The 22,050-nt window shown below is 39.8% G+C and overlaps 1 protein-coding gene across 2 annotated transcripts in view; it reads left to right on the top strand.

The window, feature by feature from the left end:
* The first annotated feature begins 507 nt into the window (after nucleotides 1-507).
* DHRS7B (dehydrogenase/reductase 7B) overlaps nucleotides 508-22,050 on the top strand; it is a 61,417-nt gene continuing 39,874 nt past the window's right edge. The window contains exon 1 of one of the 2 annotated variants that reach the window (XM_047089836.1): nucleotides 508-559. In XM_047089836.1, the coding sequence (XP_046945792.1) occupies nucleotides 540-559 (20 nt within the window). In that variant the 5' untranslated portion in view covers nucleotides 508-539. Of the gene's footprint in view, nucleotides 560-10,512; nucleotides 10,936-22,050 lie in introns of those variants that run through there. The other variant, XM_047089837.1, reaches the window with a different exon arrangement.

Genomic DNA, 22,050 nt, shown 5'->3' with positions numbered 1-22,050 from the left:
TCCGAGGTAGAGGTCAAGGCTCATTACCCGCCCCCCACTCCCCTGCTGTCATTCAAGTGATCTAGCACTATTTACCTAAAGTAACTTTCCTATTGCATTACGGTGGCTCCTTTGTGGGGGAAAAAAACGCGACTACAAATCTGTGGGTTTGTTTCTAGCCTCTCCTTTTCCAGTGATCTCTTCATTTATCTTTGCTGTTTTAGTTATGTCTTTATAGTTTATAATAAGTCTTGATAACTGTAGCAGATATTCTCCACTGTCCCGACCACGCCCTCCACCCCCGACCCCAACACGCTAACCGAAAGAGCGCTCGAAACACAAACCACGACCTTCCGAATTTCCCTCCAGAAGATGGAAGGAAGGCAATTACGTACGCTTCGCCTCTCTGACCTCAGAGTCGGGCGGATCCGGCCTGCACCTTGAGGGAGGCAGCCCGGCACGCATGCGCAGCCTGAAGGCCGGGATTGGACAGAGCCGCATGGGCAGGGCGAGGGAGGTCTCGCGTCGCTTCCGAGGCGGGAGGATGAACTTGATTGACCATGGTCACTGAGGCGACCAGGTAGGGGCTAGGGAGGAAGCGACCCTGGTGGCGAGGGGCGGAGGGGCGCGCCCGGAGCTGAGGCGCGCGGGCCTATCCTGAGTCGAGTGCTCTCTGGGCCCCGGGCGAGGGGGAGGGAAGCGGGCGTGGAGGCCGCGGACCCCGAGGGGCCTCTGGCTGCTCGCCGCCCCTCATTCTGAAGGAAGGCTCAGCTTATACTGGCACTTATACTGGAGTTCCGCCTCTGGCACTTTCTCTCTGGGCCGCCGGCGCCTTCGCGGAGGTCCCAGCGGCGGTGTGTGCGGCTGGAAAGGGCTGTAGTGAGGCCGCGGACCCGCCCGGGCTTCGCCGAGCGCTAGGTGTGCGCCCCCGGCTCGGGCCTGTCCCTTTCCCGGATTCCGCACCCACGGACGTGGCGCCGCGCGGCAGGGCTCAAGCCCTGGAGGCTGGTGGCGCTGGAGCCTGGTGTTAGAGACCTAGGGTTAGCCGGGGAGATCCCGTTTTTCGCACGGCAGGGGAGAGTATCGCAGCAGGGGACTCTTACTTCTTACTTGTCCAATCCTTGTCGTGACGCATCCTGACTGTGCACCTTAGGGCAGGTGTCTTAAACTCTTGGCGCCTGTGTACTCAGCTGTAATTTTGGGAATAATACGCCCATATTCGTGAGGTTGTTGTGAAATGTAAATGAGATTGCCTGTAGAATGCCCCCCCCCCCCCCGCCAGTGTCTGGCACATAGTAGTTACCCAATAAATGGTACCTGTAGAATTCTCTTTTAAGTTCCCTTTGGTATAGTGATTTGAGAGTTGAGAAGTTAATTTTGGTGTAACTTCTGAGCTTCATATATACCTGTGTTTAGTGAGCTAATAATTGATTCTTGCAGTGGAATTACCGGGAAGTGCTTTTCACGTCCTCCGACCGGTATGGAGGTGGGGGTGGGGGCAGGGTTGGTTGGTGAGGAGAACCAAGAGGAAGTCAGTTTCTAAAGAAGTGGCAGGTGGAAAAAGGTGTCCTTAGCTTGGCGATCCAGAGATAAAATTAGTAAAATGATCGAATTCTTCAGCAGGATAGGGAGGGGAACTAGCTTTTTGAACACCCACGTAAATGTTTTCTGTTGTAGATAATCTCTCTTACTCCTCACCGCAAAAGAGTAAAGTGGGTGGTCTCTTCATATGCTTTCAGTGAAGTTATGCAACAAATAAGTGGAGGAGGCAGGGTTTTACAACTAGGCCTCTGTGTTAAATCTAGTCATTCTGGTCCGGGGGTTGCCTTTGAAGAGGTCCTTGTTAAAGAAGTTATATTCAAAAGGTAATCTGGAGCCTTGTCATAATATAGTTTTATGAACATACAGAGGTCCCCCAACTTTTTCCCAGGGTAGCTTTTTATTTCTCCTGAGGCTTATGATGGGAAGGAGTGGAGGTGGGAGGAAGAAGCAGGGTCATGACTGGGCCTTGGTGGGGGGTGATCAGTAAGACTGAGTGCTCCTTCTTGCGGGGATTTTTCTGGGATGGCATTCTGCCGTCCCCCAAAACGATATGATGAGGCTTCCAGATTAACAGTTGATGAGAGTTTATGTAGTCCCAATAGGGGTTCCTTTAAAAGGAGACATTATAAAAATGGATATGCATAAATTACATTTTGCTGAATTAATCTTTTTCAGTAGACAGAATTTGTTCCACCTGATTTGTTCCATTGTTTTCCTTTGCAACATTTGAAGCTTCATTAGAATGATTCCTTTTATTCCTGGGTGGGGGGTTTCTTTTATTGTAGCAAACGCAGGACTTTGGAAAAAAACCACATTTATAGCATTGAAAAGGATCTTTGTTGTGATTTTTTTTTCTGGATTGTAGATTGATTAGGAACCTGGTAGAAACACTGAAACAGTAGTTACCATATGTTTATTTTATGGCACATACCGAGCCATTTACCTAAGAGGGAAGTACTATTTTAGCTCCATTTTTACAGATGAAGAAATTGAGGCTCAGAGAAGTCAAGTGATGTGTTTAAATTTGGAGACTCTAAGAGAGAACAGAAATAATGTTTAAGGGGGGGTCTTTTAGGGTTACTCGGATGCCAGACAATATAAGAATGAAGGGACATTTTCTCATGAAGGCATGGAGTTTCCTACTGGGAGAGAAGGGCACTTATCTCAAAGGCAAAAGCCTGGTGTTTTATCTGCATGTTCTGGGCCAACGTCAGCACAGCTGGACTGTGGTTCTTTAGACTTTGAAGCCCAGGTCTGGAACCTACTGCCTTGCAGTAATGGGTTGCTGATGTGCTTTGCTTTGAAAGAGGCCGACACTGTACACAGGAGTGTGCAAGGCATATAGATGCGTGATCACTTCACATCCAAAAAGATTCCTGGCTTTATAAACAGATCTATTTACGCTTTTCTTTTTTTTTCTTTTTTAAATATTTTTAAATTTACATCCAAGTTAGTTAGCATATAGTGCAATAATGATTTCAGGAGCAGATTCTTTAATGCCCCTTACCCATTTAGCCCATCCCCCTTTCTTTTCTTTTTTATTTAAAATTGTTTTCTAGATTTTTAAAAGTCTTAATTCCAGTATAGTTAACATACAGTGTTATATTGACTTCAGGTGTATGATACAGTGATCCAACAATTCTGTATATTACTCGGGGCTCATAAGGTAAATGTACTCTTAGTTCCCTTCACCTATTTCACACCTCTCCCGCATACACCTCCCCTCTGGTAACCATCTGTTTGTTCTCTATAGAGTCTGTTTTTTGTTCTCTCTCTCTCTCTCTCTCTCTCTCTCTCTCTCAGTTTGTTTATTTATTTTGAGAGAAGGAGAGAGCAACCATGATTGGGGAGTGGCAGAGAGGGAGAATCCCAAGCAGGCTTTGCACTGTCCACACAGAGCTGGACTTTGGGCTTGAACTCACAAACTGGGAAACCGTGACCTGAGCTAAAACCAAGAGTCAGACGCTTAACTGACTGAGCCACCCAGGCACTGCATTCGTTTGTTTCTCTTTTTCTCCTTTGTATGTTTGTTTTGTTTGAAACAAACAAAAACATGGTGTCTTTTTCTGACTTATTTTGTTTAGCATTATACTCTCTAGCTCCATCCGTGTTGTTGCAAATGGCACGACTCCATTCTTTTTTATGGCTGGATAACACCCCATTGTATATATATCCCACATCTTTATCCATTCATCTCTTGATGGACACTTGGGCTCCTTCCATAATTTGGCTATTGTAAATAATGTTGCAATAAACATAGGGGTGCATATATCCTTTTGAATTCGTGTTTTCATAGTCTTTGAGTAAATAGCCAGTAATGTGATTACTGGATCATAGGGTAGTTCTGTTTTTAATTTTTTGAGGAACCTCCATGCTATTTTCCACAGTGGCTGCACCAGTTTGCATTCCCACCAACAGTGCAAGAGGGTTTTCTTTTTCTTCATATCCTCACCAACACTTGTTGTTTCTTGTGTTTTGATCTTAGCCATTCTGACAGGTGTGAGGTAACATCTCATTGTAGTTTTGATTTGCATTTCCCTGATGATGAGTGATGTTGAATATCTTTTCATGACTCTGTTGGCCTTCTGGATGTCTTCGGAGAAATGTTTGCTCATGTCTTCTGCCCATTCTTTAATTGGGCTATTGGTTTTTTGGGTGTTGTGTTTTATAAATTCTTGTATATTTGGATACTGACCCTTTATCAGATATGTCACTTGCAAATATCTTCTCCCATTCAGTAGGTTGTCTTTTAGTTGTGTTGATTGTTTCCTTCACTGTGCAGAAGGTTTTTATTTTGATGTAGTTACAATAGTTGTTTTTGTTTCCTTTGCCTCAGAAGACATATCTTGAAGGAAGTTGCTGTGGCTGATGTCAAAGAAGTCACTGCCTGTGCTCTCTTCTTCAGAGTTGTTTTAGATAATACGTTCCTATAGTATACTTAAAATATTGTATTCAGACTTGCCACTGTATGTTTGTATAAAGCAGCCGTGTTTGTGTTTTAGTCAAGAGCATGGAATGAATGTACCTTCCCTAACATATGCATTCCTCTCTTTCTCCATGCTTTAAGAATAATAATAGTTAACATTCATTGAGTGTTATGTGCCAGAGTTTATGCTAAGCATTTTATTGAATTATTCAATTCTCACAATAATCCTATAAAGTAGGGACAGTTATTTTTATTTATAAAGGAAGAAATGGGCTCATAGATGGTAAGAAATTTATACAAAGGCACAGAGCTAGTAAGGGCAGAGCCAACTCAATGTACTCCAAAAACTAGTGCTTATCTATGTATTTCATTCATTCCTTCTTTGAGCAGATATTTATTGAATATAGCTACTCTCTACCAGCAGTGTACTAGGTGTTGGGGATATAGTTATGGTCAAAACAGACACAGTCCTGTTGTTGGGTTGCTTATAAGTCTAACAGTGGAGATGGAAAGAGAATTACAAATTAAGTATCAGTTGCAGTTGTAGTACGTGCTCTGGAGGACAGTAGAGGGTGCTAGGGGAATGTATAATGGGGCCATTTGGCAGTGGGAGGGAATGAGGAGAGACAGGGAAGGTTTTGCTGAGGAAATATTTAGCTGAGACCTTTAAGGACTGAGTTGGATTACATTGGGCAAAGAGAAGGGTGAAGAGCTACCAGGGAGAGGGAACCTGGATTGGGGAAGGACTGTGGCTCTTGGAGTCAGCAAAAAGGAAGGGCCTCACCATGATGGTGTGGCCCTCCACCCTGTGTTTCTTACAACTCCAAATCCAGCAGGTCGCAATGCCTCGAGAATGGGAGCAGCTTGTGTCTTGTAGTTACTGAAAGACCTGTGTGGCCAAAGGGTGGAGGATGTTGCCCAAGTCAAACACACAAGGGAGGTAAGGGTCTTACCCTAAGAGCAGTATTGCTCCCCAGTCTTGGATTATTTATAGTCAGCTCCACAAACCATATCTACTTTCCAGTTCTGATTGGAGTCCACCCTCCTCCTTCAAACATGTGGTTAGACCTCTGGTTGCCTACAGGATGGATATTGGGGATGAGAGGAGGGATAAATACCTAAATATGAGATGTGATTGGCATCGGTAATTTGCCCTATAATGCTAAATAAAAACTGAGTGCCAATGTTTTGTTTCATCATATTGTCTCTGGTTTGCAAAATGATTTAACGAACATTTTATAGCCTCACTATGGTCCACACCCTGTGTTAGCCACCTATGGTACAAATATATAAGGACATTCTTTTCCTTCACCATGCATAATTTACTTAATGTTTATTTGCCTTCCATTTAGGATGCTACAGTTGTTTTATCAACATTATTTTTGGACATACATTTACTTTGCATTTATTATGTGCTGGACGCTGTGCTATGGATATAGCATGAACAAATAGTCATAGTCTCAGTTGTCATGGAGTTTAAGCTCCCAGTCGGGGCTGGAGGGCAGAGAGAGAGGGAGTCAGGAAGATGAGGTTGAAGAGGTAGCAGGGGTCAGACCATGCAGGCCTCATAGGTCATACCAAGGATTTAGGCTTATCCTAAGAATGGTGGGAAGCCATTGAAAAATTTCAGTCATGAGAGTAGCATCAGTGGGTCTGTGTTATTAAAAGATCACTTTGGCTCCTCAGTGGAGGCAAAAGTCGATGGATTTGAGAACTATTTAAGAGGTAGGATCAATAGTGCTTGATAATATGTTCACTCTGGGGTGAGAAGGGAGAGGGAGGTGTCAGGGCTAATTCTTCATTTTCCGGCTTGTGCTTCCATGATAGGAAACCGTGAAGGAAGAACATGCGTTCAGTTTTGGAAAAGGTGTCTTTGAAATAATCCAAGTGGAGGTGTCACAGAGGCAATGATATAGGAGTATCTGGCACTCGGATGACATTAATGGGCTAAATCCCTAACAAACTCTTGTCAGGGAGGAATTTTTTTTTCTTGTATTGTGGTCATCAAGGTTGGGAAAGTGGCAGTAAGGTAGCCCAGTAGAGAGTAGAATTTCTACACATTTATGTGGGGAAAATAAAATCTGCCTACCTAAGAAATGATCTTCACAAATATGTAATGAAAGAAACTAGTTTTATTACTGAATGAGCATTAACCCAGACTGGGATACATCACAAGTAGTGTGCTAATGAGATTACAAAAACAAAAAAGAAATTCTACCGTTTACAATCCATTACGTATAAAGTCTCAAGACGAATGGTAATCTTTAAGAAGACTTGACAGTGGCATTTGATGTACTTGCTTTCATAGTTCATCCTAAATTCAGCTGGTAATTGTGGTCATCTGTACTAATTAATTGCCTTTATCTGAAGGTAAAATAAAACATCTTTGATTTCTTTGTGCAGGTAATAGAGGTGTGTAGGCTAAACTCCTACCGTGATGGGGAGCTGAGGCACTGTCTTCCTAGATATTTACATTTATTTATTTAAAATATAATTTGTTGTCAAGTTAGCTAACATACAGTGTATATAGTGTGCTCTTGGTTTCAAGTGTAGATTCCCGTGATTCATCGCTTACATACAACACCCAGTGCTCATCCCAACATGTGCCCTACTCAGTGCCCATCACACATTTTCCCTTCTCCCCTGCTCCCACCATCAACCCTCCGTTTGTTCTCTGTGTTTAAGAGTCTCTGTTTGAAACTATTTTTTCCCCTTCTCTTCCCCATTATCTTCTGTTGAATTTCTCAAAATCCAGATATGAGCGAAAACATATATCTTTCTTGGACTTATTTCACTTAGCATAATATCCTCCAGTTCCATTCACGTTGTTGCAAATGACAAGATTTCATTCTTTCTCATTGCCACGTAGTACTCCATTGTGTATATAAACCACAATTTCTTTATCCATTCATCAGTTGATGGACATTTGGGCTCTTTCCATGATTTGGCTATTGTTGAAAGCGCTGCTATAAACATTGGGGTACAAGTGCCCCTGTGAATCAGCACTCCTGTATCCTTTGGATAAATTCCTAGTGGTGCTATTGCTGGGTCGTAGGGTAGTTCTATTTTTAATTTTTTGAGGAACCTTCACACTTTTCCAGAGCGGCTGCACCAGTTTGCATTCCCACCAACAGTGCAAAAGGGTTCCCATTTCTCCACATCCTTGGCAACATCTGTTGTTTCCTGAGTTGTTAATTTTAGCCACTCTGACCGGTGTGAGGTGGTATCTCAATGTGGTTTTGATTTGTATTTCCTTGATGATGAGTGACGTTGAGCATCTTTTCATGTGTCTGTTGGCCATCTGGATGTCTTCTTTGGAAAAGTGTCTATTCATGTCTTCTGCCCATTTCTTCATTGGATTATTTGTTTTTCAGGTGTTGAATTTGGTAAGTTCTTTAAGAGAGATGGCTTCGGGGCGCATGAGTGGCTCAGTCAGTTAGACATCTGATTCTTGATTTGGCTCAGGTCATGATCTTATGGTGAGATTGAGCCCCAAGTGAGCCCCACTCTGGGCTCTGTGCTAGTCTGTTTAGGATGCTCCCTCCCTCTCCCCTTCCTTGCTCACACTCTCTAAAATAGAATAGAATAGAATAGAATAGAATAGAATAGAATAGAATAAAATAAAATAAAATAAAATAAAATAAAATAAAATAAAATAAAATAAAATATAAAATAAAATAAAAGGCTTCTAGGACTCTCAGGAAAATTATTCCTGAGTTCTGCAGCTAGCTTATTTAGCCTTTAAAAAGATTTGCATACATATCAAAGGGACAGAAGAAAACTTTATAAATACTAGCTTTTAAAAAAAATGTTCTAAGAAAAAAGAGGGAGAAAAAAATGATCTCGTTCCCTTTTGGCAACAGGGAAAGGTCAGTTTCAAAAATTTACTTATACTTACAGTGTAGTAAAATGTTGGAGTGGAGCACACACAGAAGGGGGATTATTCTGAAGATGACTTTTAAGTGAGTTCCATGTAGGTGAGTATAGGTAGGATGCCCTCAAATGGCCAAATCTAGCCCACAATTTCTTATACATTGATTTAAAGAAAAATGTGGATCTGGATCCTGCTGGTAGTTTCCAGCCAAAACTATCATTTCTCAGTCCTACCCACTGTTAAAAAACAAAATTCAAGGTAAGTAAAATTTAAAGATCTTATTAGCTTGGGACGCCTGGATGGCTCAGTTGGTTGATCATCTGACTCTTGATTTCAGCTCAGGTCATGACCCCAGGGTTGTGGGATTGAGCCCTGCATCAGGCTCCACGCTGAGCATGGAACCTGCTTAAGATTCTCTCTCTCCCTCAGCTCCTCTGCCCCCTGCTCACTTGCGCGTGCTCTCTCTCTCTCAAAAAAAAAAAAAAAAAAAAGAAAAAAAAGAAAAAAAGTAAAGGTCCTATTAGTTTTATTCAGTGACCCATGAATCAGGCAGCATTGCATCTAGCAGACAGAGAGGAGCTCTGAAGAACTGTACAAAATGAAAAGACTTTTATAAGCAGAAGGGAGTGGGAACAAGGAAGTTATATTAGCAAAAAGTGGTTTGGTTTTGGCAAGGTTACTTTCCTTTAGGGGAGCTAGGGGTCTGTCAGACAAATTACGTCACTAATGTTCACCAGATGATTCCTGATTGGTTTAAGATTCCATTTCTGGCAGAGGCTGAGACTGTAATTAAGACTCGGTTTGGTGATGTGGGGCTTAGCTTACGTGACTCCATTTTGGGTCTGTTGTCTTATTTTTAACCCCAGTCATCCACATATGAGACCTTTCTTTTGTCGGTAATGTTATGATTTTAATGCAGAAATGAACTCTCCATTAATCTATTCTGGAAAACCATAAACATGAGGATGAAAATTGAGCCTGAATGGCATGTAAATTTAGCTTGGAAGCTTCTTGCCACCCACCAAGGTAGGAAATTGAATAAATGATTTTAGATTCTACTTGAGCTCTCCCTCTTATCTTAAGTTGGTGGTAACCTGAGACTTGTCTACTCATCTGCTTATGGAGGGAGAGGTCTGCTGATAGCAGCTGAATTAATGGAACATTGCTTACAGTAGTTTGAACTTATTGCTAAGGTCATGTTTGTACTAGGAACACGAAGTTTTGAAGAGAGAGGTAAGTTTTTCCAGGTTTATGTGAGTAGTACTTAGTTGTTCAACTGCAAGGTATATTAGGAAACCGCTGTTGCTTCACAATTCTCTGTGAGTATGGTATTATCGTCCAGATTGGCTTAAAACATTTGCTAAACTGAATCAAGGAAATTGTACTGAGTTCCTATTAGGCAATTAGCTTGTTTACATTCCATTCTTGCATAAAAGCTTTTGTATTTTGTTTGGGTGATTTCAGCTGAGTATAGGGATTTATTCATCTCCTAGACAGTGTTAAAATTTTTCCTGTTTTAGGCTCCAACCAAAGGATTATTAATATTATTATTTATACCTTATTTGATGTACTTAATAGTTAATGTGAACTTTAGAATCTGAATACCTGGTTCAAATCTCTATTCTGCCACTTGTTAGCAGTGTGATTTCAGGTGCTTTTCTCATTTAGCAAATGGAAATAGCTATCATACCTACCCCATAGGATTGCTACGAGGATGAAATGAGATCATGGGTATGGAGTATGTAACCCAGGACGTTGCAAACCTTAAAAAGTTAGTAATTGTTATTAATATTTTTCTTCATACAATAGCCAATTATGGTAGCAAGCTAAAAGTTACTTTTTTAAAGTATAATTTGGACACCTGTGTAATATTGTTTCACTCTATTAAAGTCGTGTGTTAGAAGGAATCACAGAATAGGTAAAAGATTATGTTAGATATAGAAACGTACTTCTGGTTTGAGGAGTTGGGATACGTAGTAATTTGTACCACATTTTCAAGGGAATGAAGGATTGTGACATTAGATTGTATAGCATTCTGTAACACATAAAAAGCATCTGAAAGCAGCACTGTTCCTCTTTTCCTGTCCGTTTCCAGATCTTCACGAAGGGTGAGTGTTTTTCTCTCCTCTCAACCTGGAGATTTACAAATTGTGACAAAGAGTGGTTCTCACATACCTGTGCATGCACCTCCCAAGGGCCCAGTCTGGTAGGTTGCACCAAAGTGGTATCGTTTTTGCTCTCCACTGACTCTTTGGGATGGTGATTGCGGCCTGACGTTCTAGCTCCTGAAAACTAGGAGGGAGCCCCAGGTGCTGTTAGGGCTCAGTTGGCTCATTTCACACAGGCTGTCCGTTTGTTCGTCATTCATTCAGCAGTATTTACCGAACATTCACTTTGTATCTGACACAGGAAACAGAGAGATGAATTGAGGGGCTTAGGCCACCAGGGAGAGACCACATGTGGGCAGATCACGTACAACCAGGTGTTCCAAGAACTCTGGCATGAGGTATCAGACAATTCTGGGCTTTCTTCTTCATCTCATTTCATACTTTCAGGTTGAGAAACACTCACATGAGGTAAACATGCAACAGCAGAGGATGTTTTAGCAGCCAGGGTAAGTAATTCCAATGGACCTCTCTCATCACTTTGTAGTGTACAAGGAACTGTTACCTCTTTATTCCTTAGCTCATAACTATCTCAAGATGTGTGTAGAATGAGGATTATTTCCTTCTTTTATTGGTAGGGGAGCTGGGATCCAAAGGGGATGATAAGTTCCATTGTGGAACAGAAAGTAAATGGTGGCAACATTTTGACTCCAAACCAGTCGCTCCACCATTGTAGTAATTACAGTGATTTGCATTTCATTTGTAATTCTGGACTGCCTGCGTTTAAGGAATCTAGACTTCTGCAAATCCAGGTGTACTAATTCATTCAGGTTTAAGAGGTGAATATTTGCATGGAAGAAGGACTTGCCAGCAAAGGTAGGTATTCTAACTTGTGTCCAGATGGACTCGAGGGGGTTTGTGGATCTCTTGATATCATTTACACAGTTTACCTGTATAAACTTGTACTTTAGCAGATTCAACAGTAATAAGGCTTTCAAAGGACTCTGTACTGAGAAAAGGTGGAGAATTTTAAAAATTTAGTATACAAGTTTAAAAACTATGGTACTTAAGTTTTTCTCAGACAATATTTCCTAGACAGTAAATGCTCCAAAAAATTGTTTAAAAAAGTAAAATTTAAATGCCACTTTGTAGGAAACTGTTATGTTCCTTACTGTGTGGTAGAATATTGTACTATGTAGAAGTGTCTCAATTAATGAAAAGGGGGATAAAAGAGAAGGAAATTAAAATAGTTAATTTGGCCACCCATGAGTGCTGGACATAGCAAGGAAGATTAATTTACCCATTTTGTCTGTTGGTTCTTTTCACCCTGACATTACTTAGCAACTTTCTAAGTAGGTAACCCAGCAATTGTAGAGATAAGTGCTATCATTTCTAATCCTTCCTGCAACTGTGTGAGACAGGTATTAGGCATATTTTGCAGATGAGGAAATTGGCTGAACTATTAAGTAACTTGTCTAGAGATACTTACCTAGTTAGTCTGATTATTGGTATTTGAACTTAAGTCTGCCTGGTTCCAAAGACAGTGTGCTGTATCATATAAATAATTTTAAGTTATTATTCACACCTCTCATTTATATCTCAATGGAAAAATGGTAGCTGGAAACTTGATCTTAGGTAAAAATCAAGACAGACTTAAATTTAAAGAGAAATTATTTGTTGGGGGAAAAACACTGAATCGTAAGAAACAAAATTTGGTTTTGAATTGTATTAGAAAGAAGGCATGGTTGGACAACTGTAGCAACTGAACCAGTCCAGGGATACTGGAGAAAGTGAGGAAATGTGAATTCTTACAACAAGAAGCAGTTTCGCAGTGATCTAGTCTCTTTTGTCTTTCTTCCCATAAACTTGAAATTTATTTTTTCCCCTCAACATTTTAAATTTAACTTGGCCACACATCACATCTTACAAGCCGTCTCTTTTGAAAGTTTTTGATTATGAAGTATTTGATCATGAAGACATTCAGATAGGATATTTGAGAGAAATAATTTCCATTTGATTAGGTTTGTGTTATCATCAGTTTTAATTTCTATCAGTAGAAAAAATTCTATTAAGTCCTTGGGATGGGCTGGGAAGACTTCTGGTATGGTGAAGAGGTTACAAATTTGCCCTCCCCAAACTAACTTTAAACAGGACAAAATTGTCAAAAAGAAGCATTTCAGAGGTCTGGGAATTGACTAAAGACAGACAATTGAGAAGCATTTATTCATGCAAAAGCACTGAACATTAGGTAAGACCAGTGAGAATCTGTGGCATTCTTGTCTGCACTACTCCCACCCCATACCCCCAGCTCAGTTAGTTCAGTAGTTCCACCAGGGTGGGGCAGGTGGTGAAGACCAGCTGTCTCACTGTCAGAGGAAGCTAACTATTTGGAACAGAGAGAAAACAAAAAACCATGCCCAGCATCTTTGTCAATAAAGCTAGTAATCTTGTTGGGAAGTGAATGAGGAAGGCCAACAGCTTACTTAGTCTTAGGTTGTGGCCCTGGTTGGGCATGCAGTGGACCAGTAGACTAGTTAGAAATTTGACAAGTCCTATAAGTGAGACAGCCGTAGATGGGTTTGATAAACCCCCAAATACCCTGGATGACTGGAAAGCTACATGTAGGAGCATAGTTGACTAGGGAGGGCACAAGCTATCTATATACATCCCTGGATGACAGTGTGCAAATACAGAGGAGTTAAAGAAAGCTTAATGGAAAGTAAAAGCTGAGGAAGACTTAAAATGTGCCTGAACTTTGAAGGTACTTCCCATACGACACACAGATTTATCTGCAAAGGGTAGAAGCTGTATTGCTTTGAGGTGTTTGGGCACAAACCCTGACATGTACTGTTGACCATTACGATACTCAGATACAGAGTCTACCCTCAGTAGGAAGCCAAACATAAAAATAAAAATGAGAAGAAGGAAAAAAAAAAAAAAGAAAAACTGGGCAGAGATATCAGTGGCCACACTGAGTGAAACAAAATCTACAGGTTTAATACAGGCAAGTTATTAAACAAATTTTAAAAGTCAGCTACTCTGGCAGTCTCCAGAAGGGAAAATGAGAATCTGGAGTCGCTAACAATGTGGTATCTAAAACAGCCAATGTTCAACAAAAATTTATAAGACATGTTGAAGAAACAGGAAAGGGTGACTCATACCTAGGGGAAAAAAGCAAAAAGAGCAAAGGTTGAAGACAGATTAATAGAGCCTCAGAAATCTGTGTGTCAGTATCAAGTGCTATCATTTGGGAGTCCCAGAAGAAGAGAGAATGGGACAGAAAAAATATTTGAAGAAATGATGTCCCCAAACTCCCAAATTTGATAAGGAACATTGTATTAATTTCCTATTGCTGCTGTAATAAATTACCACAAATGCAATAACTTCAAACTCAATAAATTTATTATCTTATAGTTCTGGAGGTCAGACTAAAATCAAGGTGTCAGCAAGGTTGTATTCCTGCTGAAAGCTCTAAAGGGAATCTTTTTACCTGCTTTCTAGCTTCTAGAGGCCATCAGCATTCATTAGCTCAGGGCCCCTTCCTCATATGACTCTATCCTCTACTCCTATTGTCACATCTACCCGTATGACTCAACCCTCCTGCCTCCCTCTTATGAGGACTCTTGTGATTATATTGAGCCTGCCCAGATAATGCAGGATAATCTTCCCATTTTGAGATCCTTAATTTCATCATATCTGTAAAGTTCCTTTTACCATGTAAATAAGGTAATATACTCCTAGGTTCCAGGGATTAAGATGTAGACATCTTTGAGGGATTTTTATTCAGGCTACCATAAACATCAGTATATGCATCCAAGAAACTCAGCAAACCCCAAGTAGGGTAAACACAAAGATTCACACCGAGATACATCATAGTAAAACTGTTGAGAGGCAAAGATAAAACTTAAAAGCAATAAGAGAAAAATTACTTTTTCACATACCGGGAACAACCATATGATTAATGGCTTAACTTCATCTTAAAGAATGGTGTTGGAACTTTTGGTTTCTTATTCAGCATGTAAGGAGCTTAGAAGCTGCCCTTCCAATCCCGACAAGCAAAAAGCTGAACAAATGGAAAAATCAGCCAATGCTTAGGATCTCTCAGAATCATGAGATCACAGAGCAAACTGTTGCCACCAAAATTGGTGAGACAGGTACAGAGAATCACATTTATTGGAGTGGTAAGAAAGTCTGAACTGTAATTGACAAATTGCTGGAGGCTCCGTGTGAATAAGTCTGAGAGTTAAAAACTGTGGAGGGACCCAGTCAGAAGAGGGCCCCACAGTTTGATGAGTTTTAACTTAAGAAGCTCCACAAGGCCCTCATACTGAATATTGGAGAAAAATTCCCTTGTGCTTCTGGTATGAGGAGGGAAAAGTAACTGTTTTGAAATATGTCACAGCATTCTGTTCTTAACAAGACCTGCCCCCAGGAGAAACTATTTTATCTAGAGAACTTACTTAGGGAAAGGGAAATCCTCAACTCCCATCTCCCTCTAGTCATCCTGTCCTATCTAAGGAGGGGAAAAAACCCCGAGAACCACTGACGAAGTTAACGGTTTGGGAGATGAGCTCACCAAAAGACTAGATAGAACCACAGAGCCATAGTATGCTTCCACTGCCTCTACATTTCTCAAGGCCTATTTACTGCAGTTCTTTTTAACCAGCACATCATATCTGCCTTTCAACAGAACATTACAAGGCATACTGAAAGACAAGATAGTTTGAAGACACTGAACAGCATTAGAGCTGGAGTCAGATATGGCAGAGAAGTTGGAATTATCAGACTGAGAAAGGAAAAAGTAAGCAACATGCAAGAACAGATGGGTAATGTAAGCAGAGAGATAGAAAATCTAGGCAAGAATAAAAAATGCTACAGATAGAAAACACTCTAAGAGAAATGAAGAATGTCTTTGATGGGCATGGCTGTGGAAAGAATATCTAAGCTTGAGCATGAAAGCATGAGAGCTTTCAAAACTGAAAAGCAAAAAGACAGAAAAATATACAAGAACTGTGAAATAACTACAAAAGATGTAACATACGCATAATGGGAATACCAGAAGGAAAGAGAAAGAATCAGAAGAAAGATTTGAAGCAATAATGATTGAGAATGTTCCCAAATTAATCTGAGACACCAAACTATAAATCCAGGAATCTCAAAGAACACTAAGTAAAGTAATGTCAAGAAAACCTCACAACACCTAGGCATACTATTGTTAGACTTCAGAAAATCAGAGATAAGAAAAAAAATCTTGGAAGAAGCAGAAAAAAAAATATGTATATATATATTACCCATAGAGGAACAAAGAAATATATCTAATTTCTCCTTAGAAACTGTGTAAGCAAAAACAGAATGGAGTGAAATTTTCAAAGTGTTAAGAGAAAAAAGCTGAGAATTAAAAAATATATATTTTTAAAATTTTTGTTTACTAAAATATTTTTAATTATTTTTTATTGTTTTTGAGGGACAGAGACGGAGCATGAGTGGGGGAGGGGCAGAGAGAGAGAGGGAGACACAGAATCTGAAGCAGGCTCCAGGCTCTGAGCTGTCAGCACAGAGCCTGACATGGGGCTCAAACCCAGGAGCTGTGAGATCATGACCTGAGCCAAAGTTGGACGCTTAACCGACTGAGCCACCCAGGTGCCTCAAATTTTTGTTTATTTAAAAAAAATTTTTTTTAAACATTTACTCATTTTTTGAGAGAGAGAGAGAACGAACAAGGGAAAGACAGAGAGAGAGGGAGATGCAGGCTCCAGGCTCTGAGCTGTCAGCACAGAGCCCAACGTGGGGTTCGAACTCACAAACAATGAGATCATGACCTGAGCTTAAGTTGGACGCTTGACCAACTGAGCCACCCAGGCACCCCAATTTTTGTTTATTTTTAAAGTAATCTCTATATCCAACATGGGGCTCGAACTCACAATCCTGAGATCAGGAGTTGCATGTTCCACTGACTGAGCCAGCCAGGGTCCCTAGAAGGCCTAGAATTCTATACCCTTGGGAGATACCTTTCAAAAGTGAAGGAGAAATAGACTTCAAACAAAAATTGAGGGAATTTGTTGCCACTAGACTTGCCTTGCAAGAAATGTTAAAAGAAGTTCTTCAGAAAAGGAAAATGGTATAGGTCAGAAACTCAGATCTACATCAAAGAAGGAAGAATGTCGGTGAAAGAATAGTGAAAGTAAAATAAAAACTTTCATTTTTATTATCCTTAATTGACCTAATAGGTAACAGTTTGCTCAAAATAATAACAGGTAAGATGTATCAATTGGTGTGTGTGTATGTATGTGTGTGTGCTTATGTATAAGTGAAATGAATGACAGCAATGATAGATGGAAGAAAGGAATTAGGAATATTTTGTCACTTGCATTATCTGTGAAGTGGTATAGCTTTGTTTGAAAGTGGCCTTGGGTTAGTTACAAATATATACTGCATTCTGTAGAGCAACCACTCAAAAAAGCATAACTGATATTCTAAGAAAGAAGAGAAAATGGAATTATATAAATGCTCAGTTAAAACTCCAAAATGTAAGGGTGCATGGGTGGCTCAGTTGGTTAAGTGTCTGACTCTTGAGCTCAACTCAGGTATTGATCTCAGGGTCATGAGTTCAAGCCCGTTATTGGGCTTTGCACTGGGTGTGAAGCTTACTTAAAACAAACAAAAAGTCCAAAATGTAGAAAAAGTGTGGAAGACAAATATAGGAGCAAAGAATGATTACAACAAAGAGAAAACAGTGACAAATATGATAAATATTAATCTAACTGTATCAATAATCCCTCTAAACATCAGTGGTCTAAAAATCAAGACCCAACCATATATTGCCTTCAAGAAACTCATTTTAAATATAAAGACACATATAGATTAAAAATAAAGGGATAGAGAAAGATATATCATGCTGACTAATCAAAAGAAAGCAGGAATAGCTATATTCATTTTAGACAGAACAGACTTCAGGGTAAGGAAAGTGATCAGGAATAAAGAGGGGCATTACATAATGATAAAGGGGTCAATACTCCCCAAAGACATAACATTCCTTAATGTGTATGCACCTAACTGCAGTGTGTCAAGGTACATGAGGAAAAACTGGTAGAACTACAAATAGATGAATCCATTATTACAATTGGAGACTTCAATACCTCTCTGAGGGGCGCCTGGGTGGCACAGTCGGTTAAGCGTCCGACTTCAGCCAGGTCACGATCTCGCGGTCCGTGAGTTCGAGCCCCGCGTCAGGCTCTGGGCTGATGGCTCGGAGCCTGGAGCCTGTAGCCTGTTTCCGATTCTGTGTCTCCCTCTCTCTCTGCCCCTCCCCGTTCATGCTCTGTCTCTCTCTGTCCCAAAAATAAATAAAAACGTTGAAAAAAAAATTTAATACCTCTCTGATCAGAAATGGACAGATCTAGCAGGCAGAAAGTAAGAACATATTTGAAGTTAATAGCACCATCAATCAACTATATATAATTGACATCTATAGAATATTTCTTTAAAATTTTTTTTAATGTTTATTTATTTTTGACAGAGAGAGAGAGAGAGAGCATGAGCTGGGGAGGGGCAGAGAGAGGGAGACACAGAATCCGAAGGAGGCTCCAGGCTCTGAGCTGTCTGTACAGAGCTCGATGCGGGGCTCAAACTCACAGATTGCGAGATCATGACCTGAGCTGAAGTCGGACGCTCAACCGACTGAGCCACCCAGGCGCCTCAACATCTATAGAATATTTCATCCCAAAACAGAAGATTACAAATTCTTCACGTGGAACATTCACCAAGATAGATCGCATTTTGGGTCATAAAACACAAAATTTAAAAGAGTAGAAATCATACAATGTCTGCTTTCAGGCCACATTGGAATTAAAGTAGAAGTCAGTAACAAAGATAGCTGGAAAATGCCCCAAATACTTGGAGATTAAACAACACACTTTTTTTTTAAGTTTATTCATTTATTTTGGGGGTGCCTGTGTGGCTCAGTTGAGCATCCGACTTCGGCTCAGGTCATGATCTTGCTATCCATGGGTTCAAGCCCCACATTAGCCCCACATGTGCTGACAGCTCAGAACCTGGAGCCTGTTTCAGATTCTGTGTCTCCCTCTTTCTCTGCCCCTCCTCCAGTTATGCGCCCCCCCCTCCATCAAAAATAAACACACATTAAAAAAATTAAGTTCATTTGTTTTTGAGAGAGAGCGAGCATGTACGAGCAGGGGAGAAGAGAGGGAGAGAGAGTCCCAAGCAAGCTCTGGTCTGTTAGCACAGAGCCGGATGCAGGGCTTGATCCCATGAACCATGGGATGACCTACGCTGAAACCAAGAATTGGATGCTTAACTGACTGAGCCACCCAGGTGCCAGCACACTTCTAAATAACAAATGGCTCAAAGAAGAAATCTGAAATTTAAAAATATTTTTAACTAAATGGAAATGAAAATCTAATTTACCAAAATATGTAGAATGTAGTGAAAACTGTGCTTACAGAGAAATTTATAGCATTGAATACATATATCAGAAAAGAAGAAAAATCTAAAATTAGTAATTTAAACTTCTACCTTAGGAAAAAGAAGAACAAATCAAATTGAAAATAAGAATAATGATAATTAGAGTAGAAATCAATGGAATTGAAAATAGGAAATCAGTAAAGAAAATCAACAAAACCAAAAACTGATTTTTTGGAGAGATTAATAAAATTGATAAGCCTCTAGCTAGGCTAAGGGGAAAAATAAGACATTGCTAATATCAGAAGAGAAAAGGGATATCACTACAGATTCCATGGACATGAAAAGGATAATAAAAATATTATCAATTCTATGCCCACAAATTTGATAACCTAGATGAAATTGACCAATTCTTTGAAAGACACAATCTGTCAAAGCTCGTACGAGAGGAAATAGACAATTTGAATAGACCTTTATCTGTGAAAGAAATTGGATTAATAATTAATGTTCCAAAGTAGAAAGCACCAGACCTGAATGAGTTCACAGGTGAATTCTGCTAAACATTTAAGGAAGAAATCATGCCAATTCTCTGCAGTCTCTTCCAGAAGATAGAAGCAGAGGGAATACTTCCTAATTCACTATATGAGATCAATATTACCCTGATACTGAAACCAGACAAAGACATTACAAGAAAATAAAAGTACAGACCAATATCTCTTACGAACATATATGCAAAAATCCTCAACAAAATATTACCATATCGAATCAAGGATTGTATAAAAATAATTATACACTATGACCAAGTGAAATTTATCTCAGCCTGCAAGGCTAGGTGAACATTCAAAAATCAATTAAGTAATCCATAGCATTAACAGACTAAAGAAGAAAAATTATGGGATCATATCAATGGATGCAGAAAAAGCATTTCACAAAATATAATACCCATTCGTGATAACAACAACAACAACAACAACAACAACAACAACAAAATCTCAGCAAACTAGGAATACAAAAGAACTTCAACTTGCCTGAGAACATCAAAGCCTCCCTGCTGAGGTCAGGAACAAAGCAATGATGTTCCTTTTCACAATTGCTTTTCAACGTAGTACTGGAAGTCCTAACCAGTGCAGTAAGATGAGAAAAGGAAATAAAAAATATACTGTTTGAGAAGGAAGAAGTAAAACTGTCTTTTCTTGCAGATGATATGATTGTCTATGTGGAAAACCCAAAAGAATCAGTAAGAAAACAACTGGAATTAATAAGGAATTATAGTATGTTAAGAATATAAAGTTAATACATAAAAGTCAATCACTTTGCTGTATACCAGCAATGAATAGTGGAATTTGAAACTAAAGACAATATCATTTATGTTAGCATTCTCCCCTTCCCCAAACAAAGTACTTAAGTATAAGTCTAACAAAATATATACGAGATGTATCTAAGGAAAACTACCAAACTCTGATATATGAAATAAAAGAACTAAATGAGTAGAGATATATTCCATGATCACAGATAGAATGACTCAATATTGTCAAGATGTCAGTTCTTCTCAACTTAATCTATAGATTCAACATAATCTCAATAAAAATCCCAGCAAGTTATTTTGTGGATGTTGACAAACTGACTCTAAAATTTATATGGGGAGGTAAAAGACCCAGAATAGCCAACTTGATAACTGAAGAACAAAGTTGGAAGATGACACTATGCAACATCAAGACTGACTATAAAGCTACAGTAATCAAGACAATATGGTATTGGTGAAAGAAGAGAAAGATCAATGGAACAGAGTAGAGAGCCCAGAAATGGACCCACAGAAGGTATGGTCAGCAGGTCATTGACAAAGGAGCAAAGGCAATACAATGGAACAAAGATAGTTTTTTTCACAAATGGTGCTGGAACAACTGCACATCCACATGCAAAAAATGAATCTAGACATAGGCCTTATACCCTTCACAAAAATTAACTCAGACTGGACCATAGACCTAGATGTAAATCACAAAGCTATAAACCTCCTGGAATATAGTGTTGGAGAAAACCTTGATGACGCCATTTTAGATGCAACACCAAAGGCACAATCCATGAAAGAAATACTTGAAAACCTAGGGCTCCTGGGTGGCTCAGTTGGTTGAGTGTCCGACTTGATTTCAGCTCAGATCATGATCCCAAGGTTGTGGAATCGAGCCCTGTGGTCCGTGGCCTGCTTGAGATTCTCTCTCTCTCTCTCTCTCTCTCTCTCTCTCTCTCAAAAAAAAAAAAAAAAAGATAATATGGACTCTGTTAAAATTAAAAACTTCTGCTCTGGGAAAAACAGTGTCAGGAATGAGAAGACAATCACAGATTGGGAGAAAATATTTGTAAAAGACGTATCTCTGATCAAGGACTGTTATCCAGAATACACAGAGAACTCTTAAAACTCAATAGTAAGAAAATGAACAGCTCAAAATTTAGGCAAAAGACTGAACAGACAGCAAAGAAGATATACAGATAGCAAGTAAACATGCGAAAACATGTGCAACATCATATGTCACTGGAGAAAGGCAAAACAACAGTGAGATATCAGTACACACCTATTAGAATGGCCAACATCCCAAACACTGACACCACCAAATGCTGGCAAGGATATGTAGCAACAGGAACTTTCATTTATTGCTGGCAGGAATGCATAATGTCACAGCCACTTTGGAAGACAGTTTGACAGTTTTTTTCAATAAAACTAAACATATTCTGGGGCGCCTGGGCAGTTCAGTGGGTTAAACGTCCGATTTCGGCTCAGGTCATGATCTCATGGTTCGTGGGTTTAAGCCCTGTGTCGGACTCTGTGCCAACAGTTCAGAGCCTGGAGCCTGCTTCGGATTCTGTGTGTCTCTCTCTGCCCCTCCACCGTGTTCTCTCTCTCTCTCTCTCAAAAATAAGCCTTAAGAAATTAAAAAAAAAATTAAACATACTTCTACTCTATGATCCAGTAATTGCACTCCTTGGTATTTACCCAAGCAAATTGAAAACTTATGTCCACACAAAAATCTGCAAACAGATGTTTTTAGTATCTTTATTCATAATTGCCATAACCTGGAAGCAACCAAGATGTCCTGCAGTAGGTGAATAAACTGCGGGACATACGGGAATATTGTATTTTATTTATTTATTTTTTTTGTGGTACAAAAGAATGTTATTCAGTGTGAAAGGAGAGTGAGCTACCAAACCATCAG

This window comes from Lynx rufus, unplaced genomic scaffold, assembly GCF_022079265.1.
Source record: "Lynx rufus isolate CCGP_SWC_20201006 ecotype Redwood Valley unplaced genomic scaffold, mLynRuf1.p SCAF_28, whole genome shotgun sequence".
In the NCBI taxonomy this organism is placed as follows: Eukaryota; Metazoa; Chordata; class Mammalia; order Carnivora; family Felidae; genus Lynx; species Lynx rufus.
Note: the sequence above shows the minus strand (reverse complement) of the source record. Positions and strands in the feature narration are given on the sequence as shown.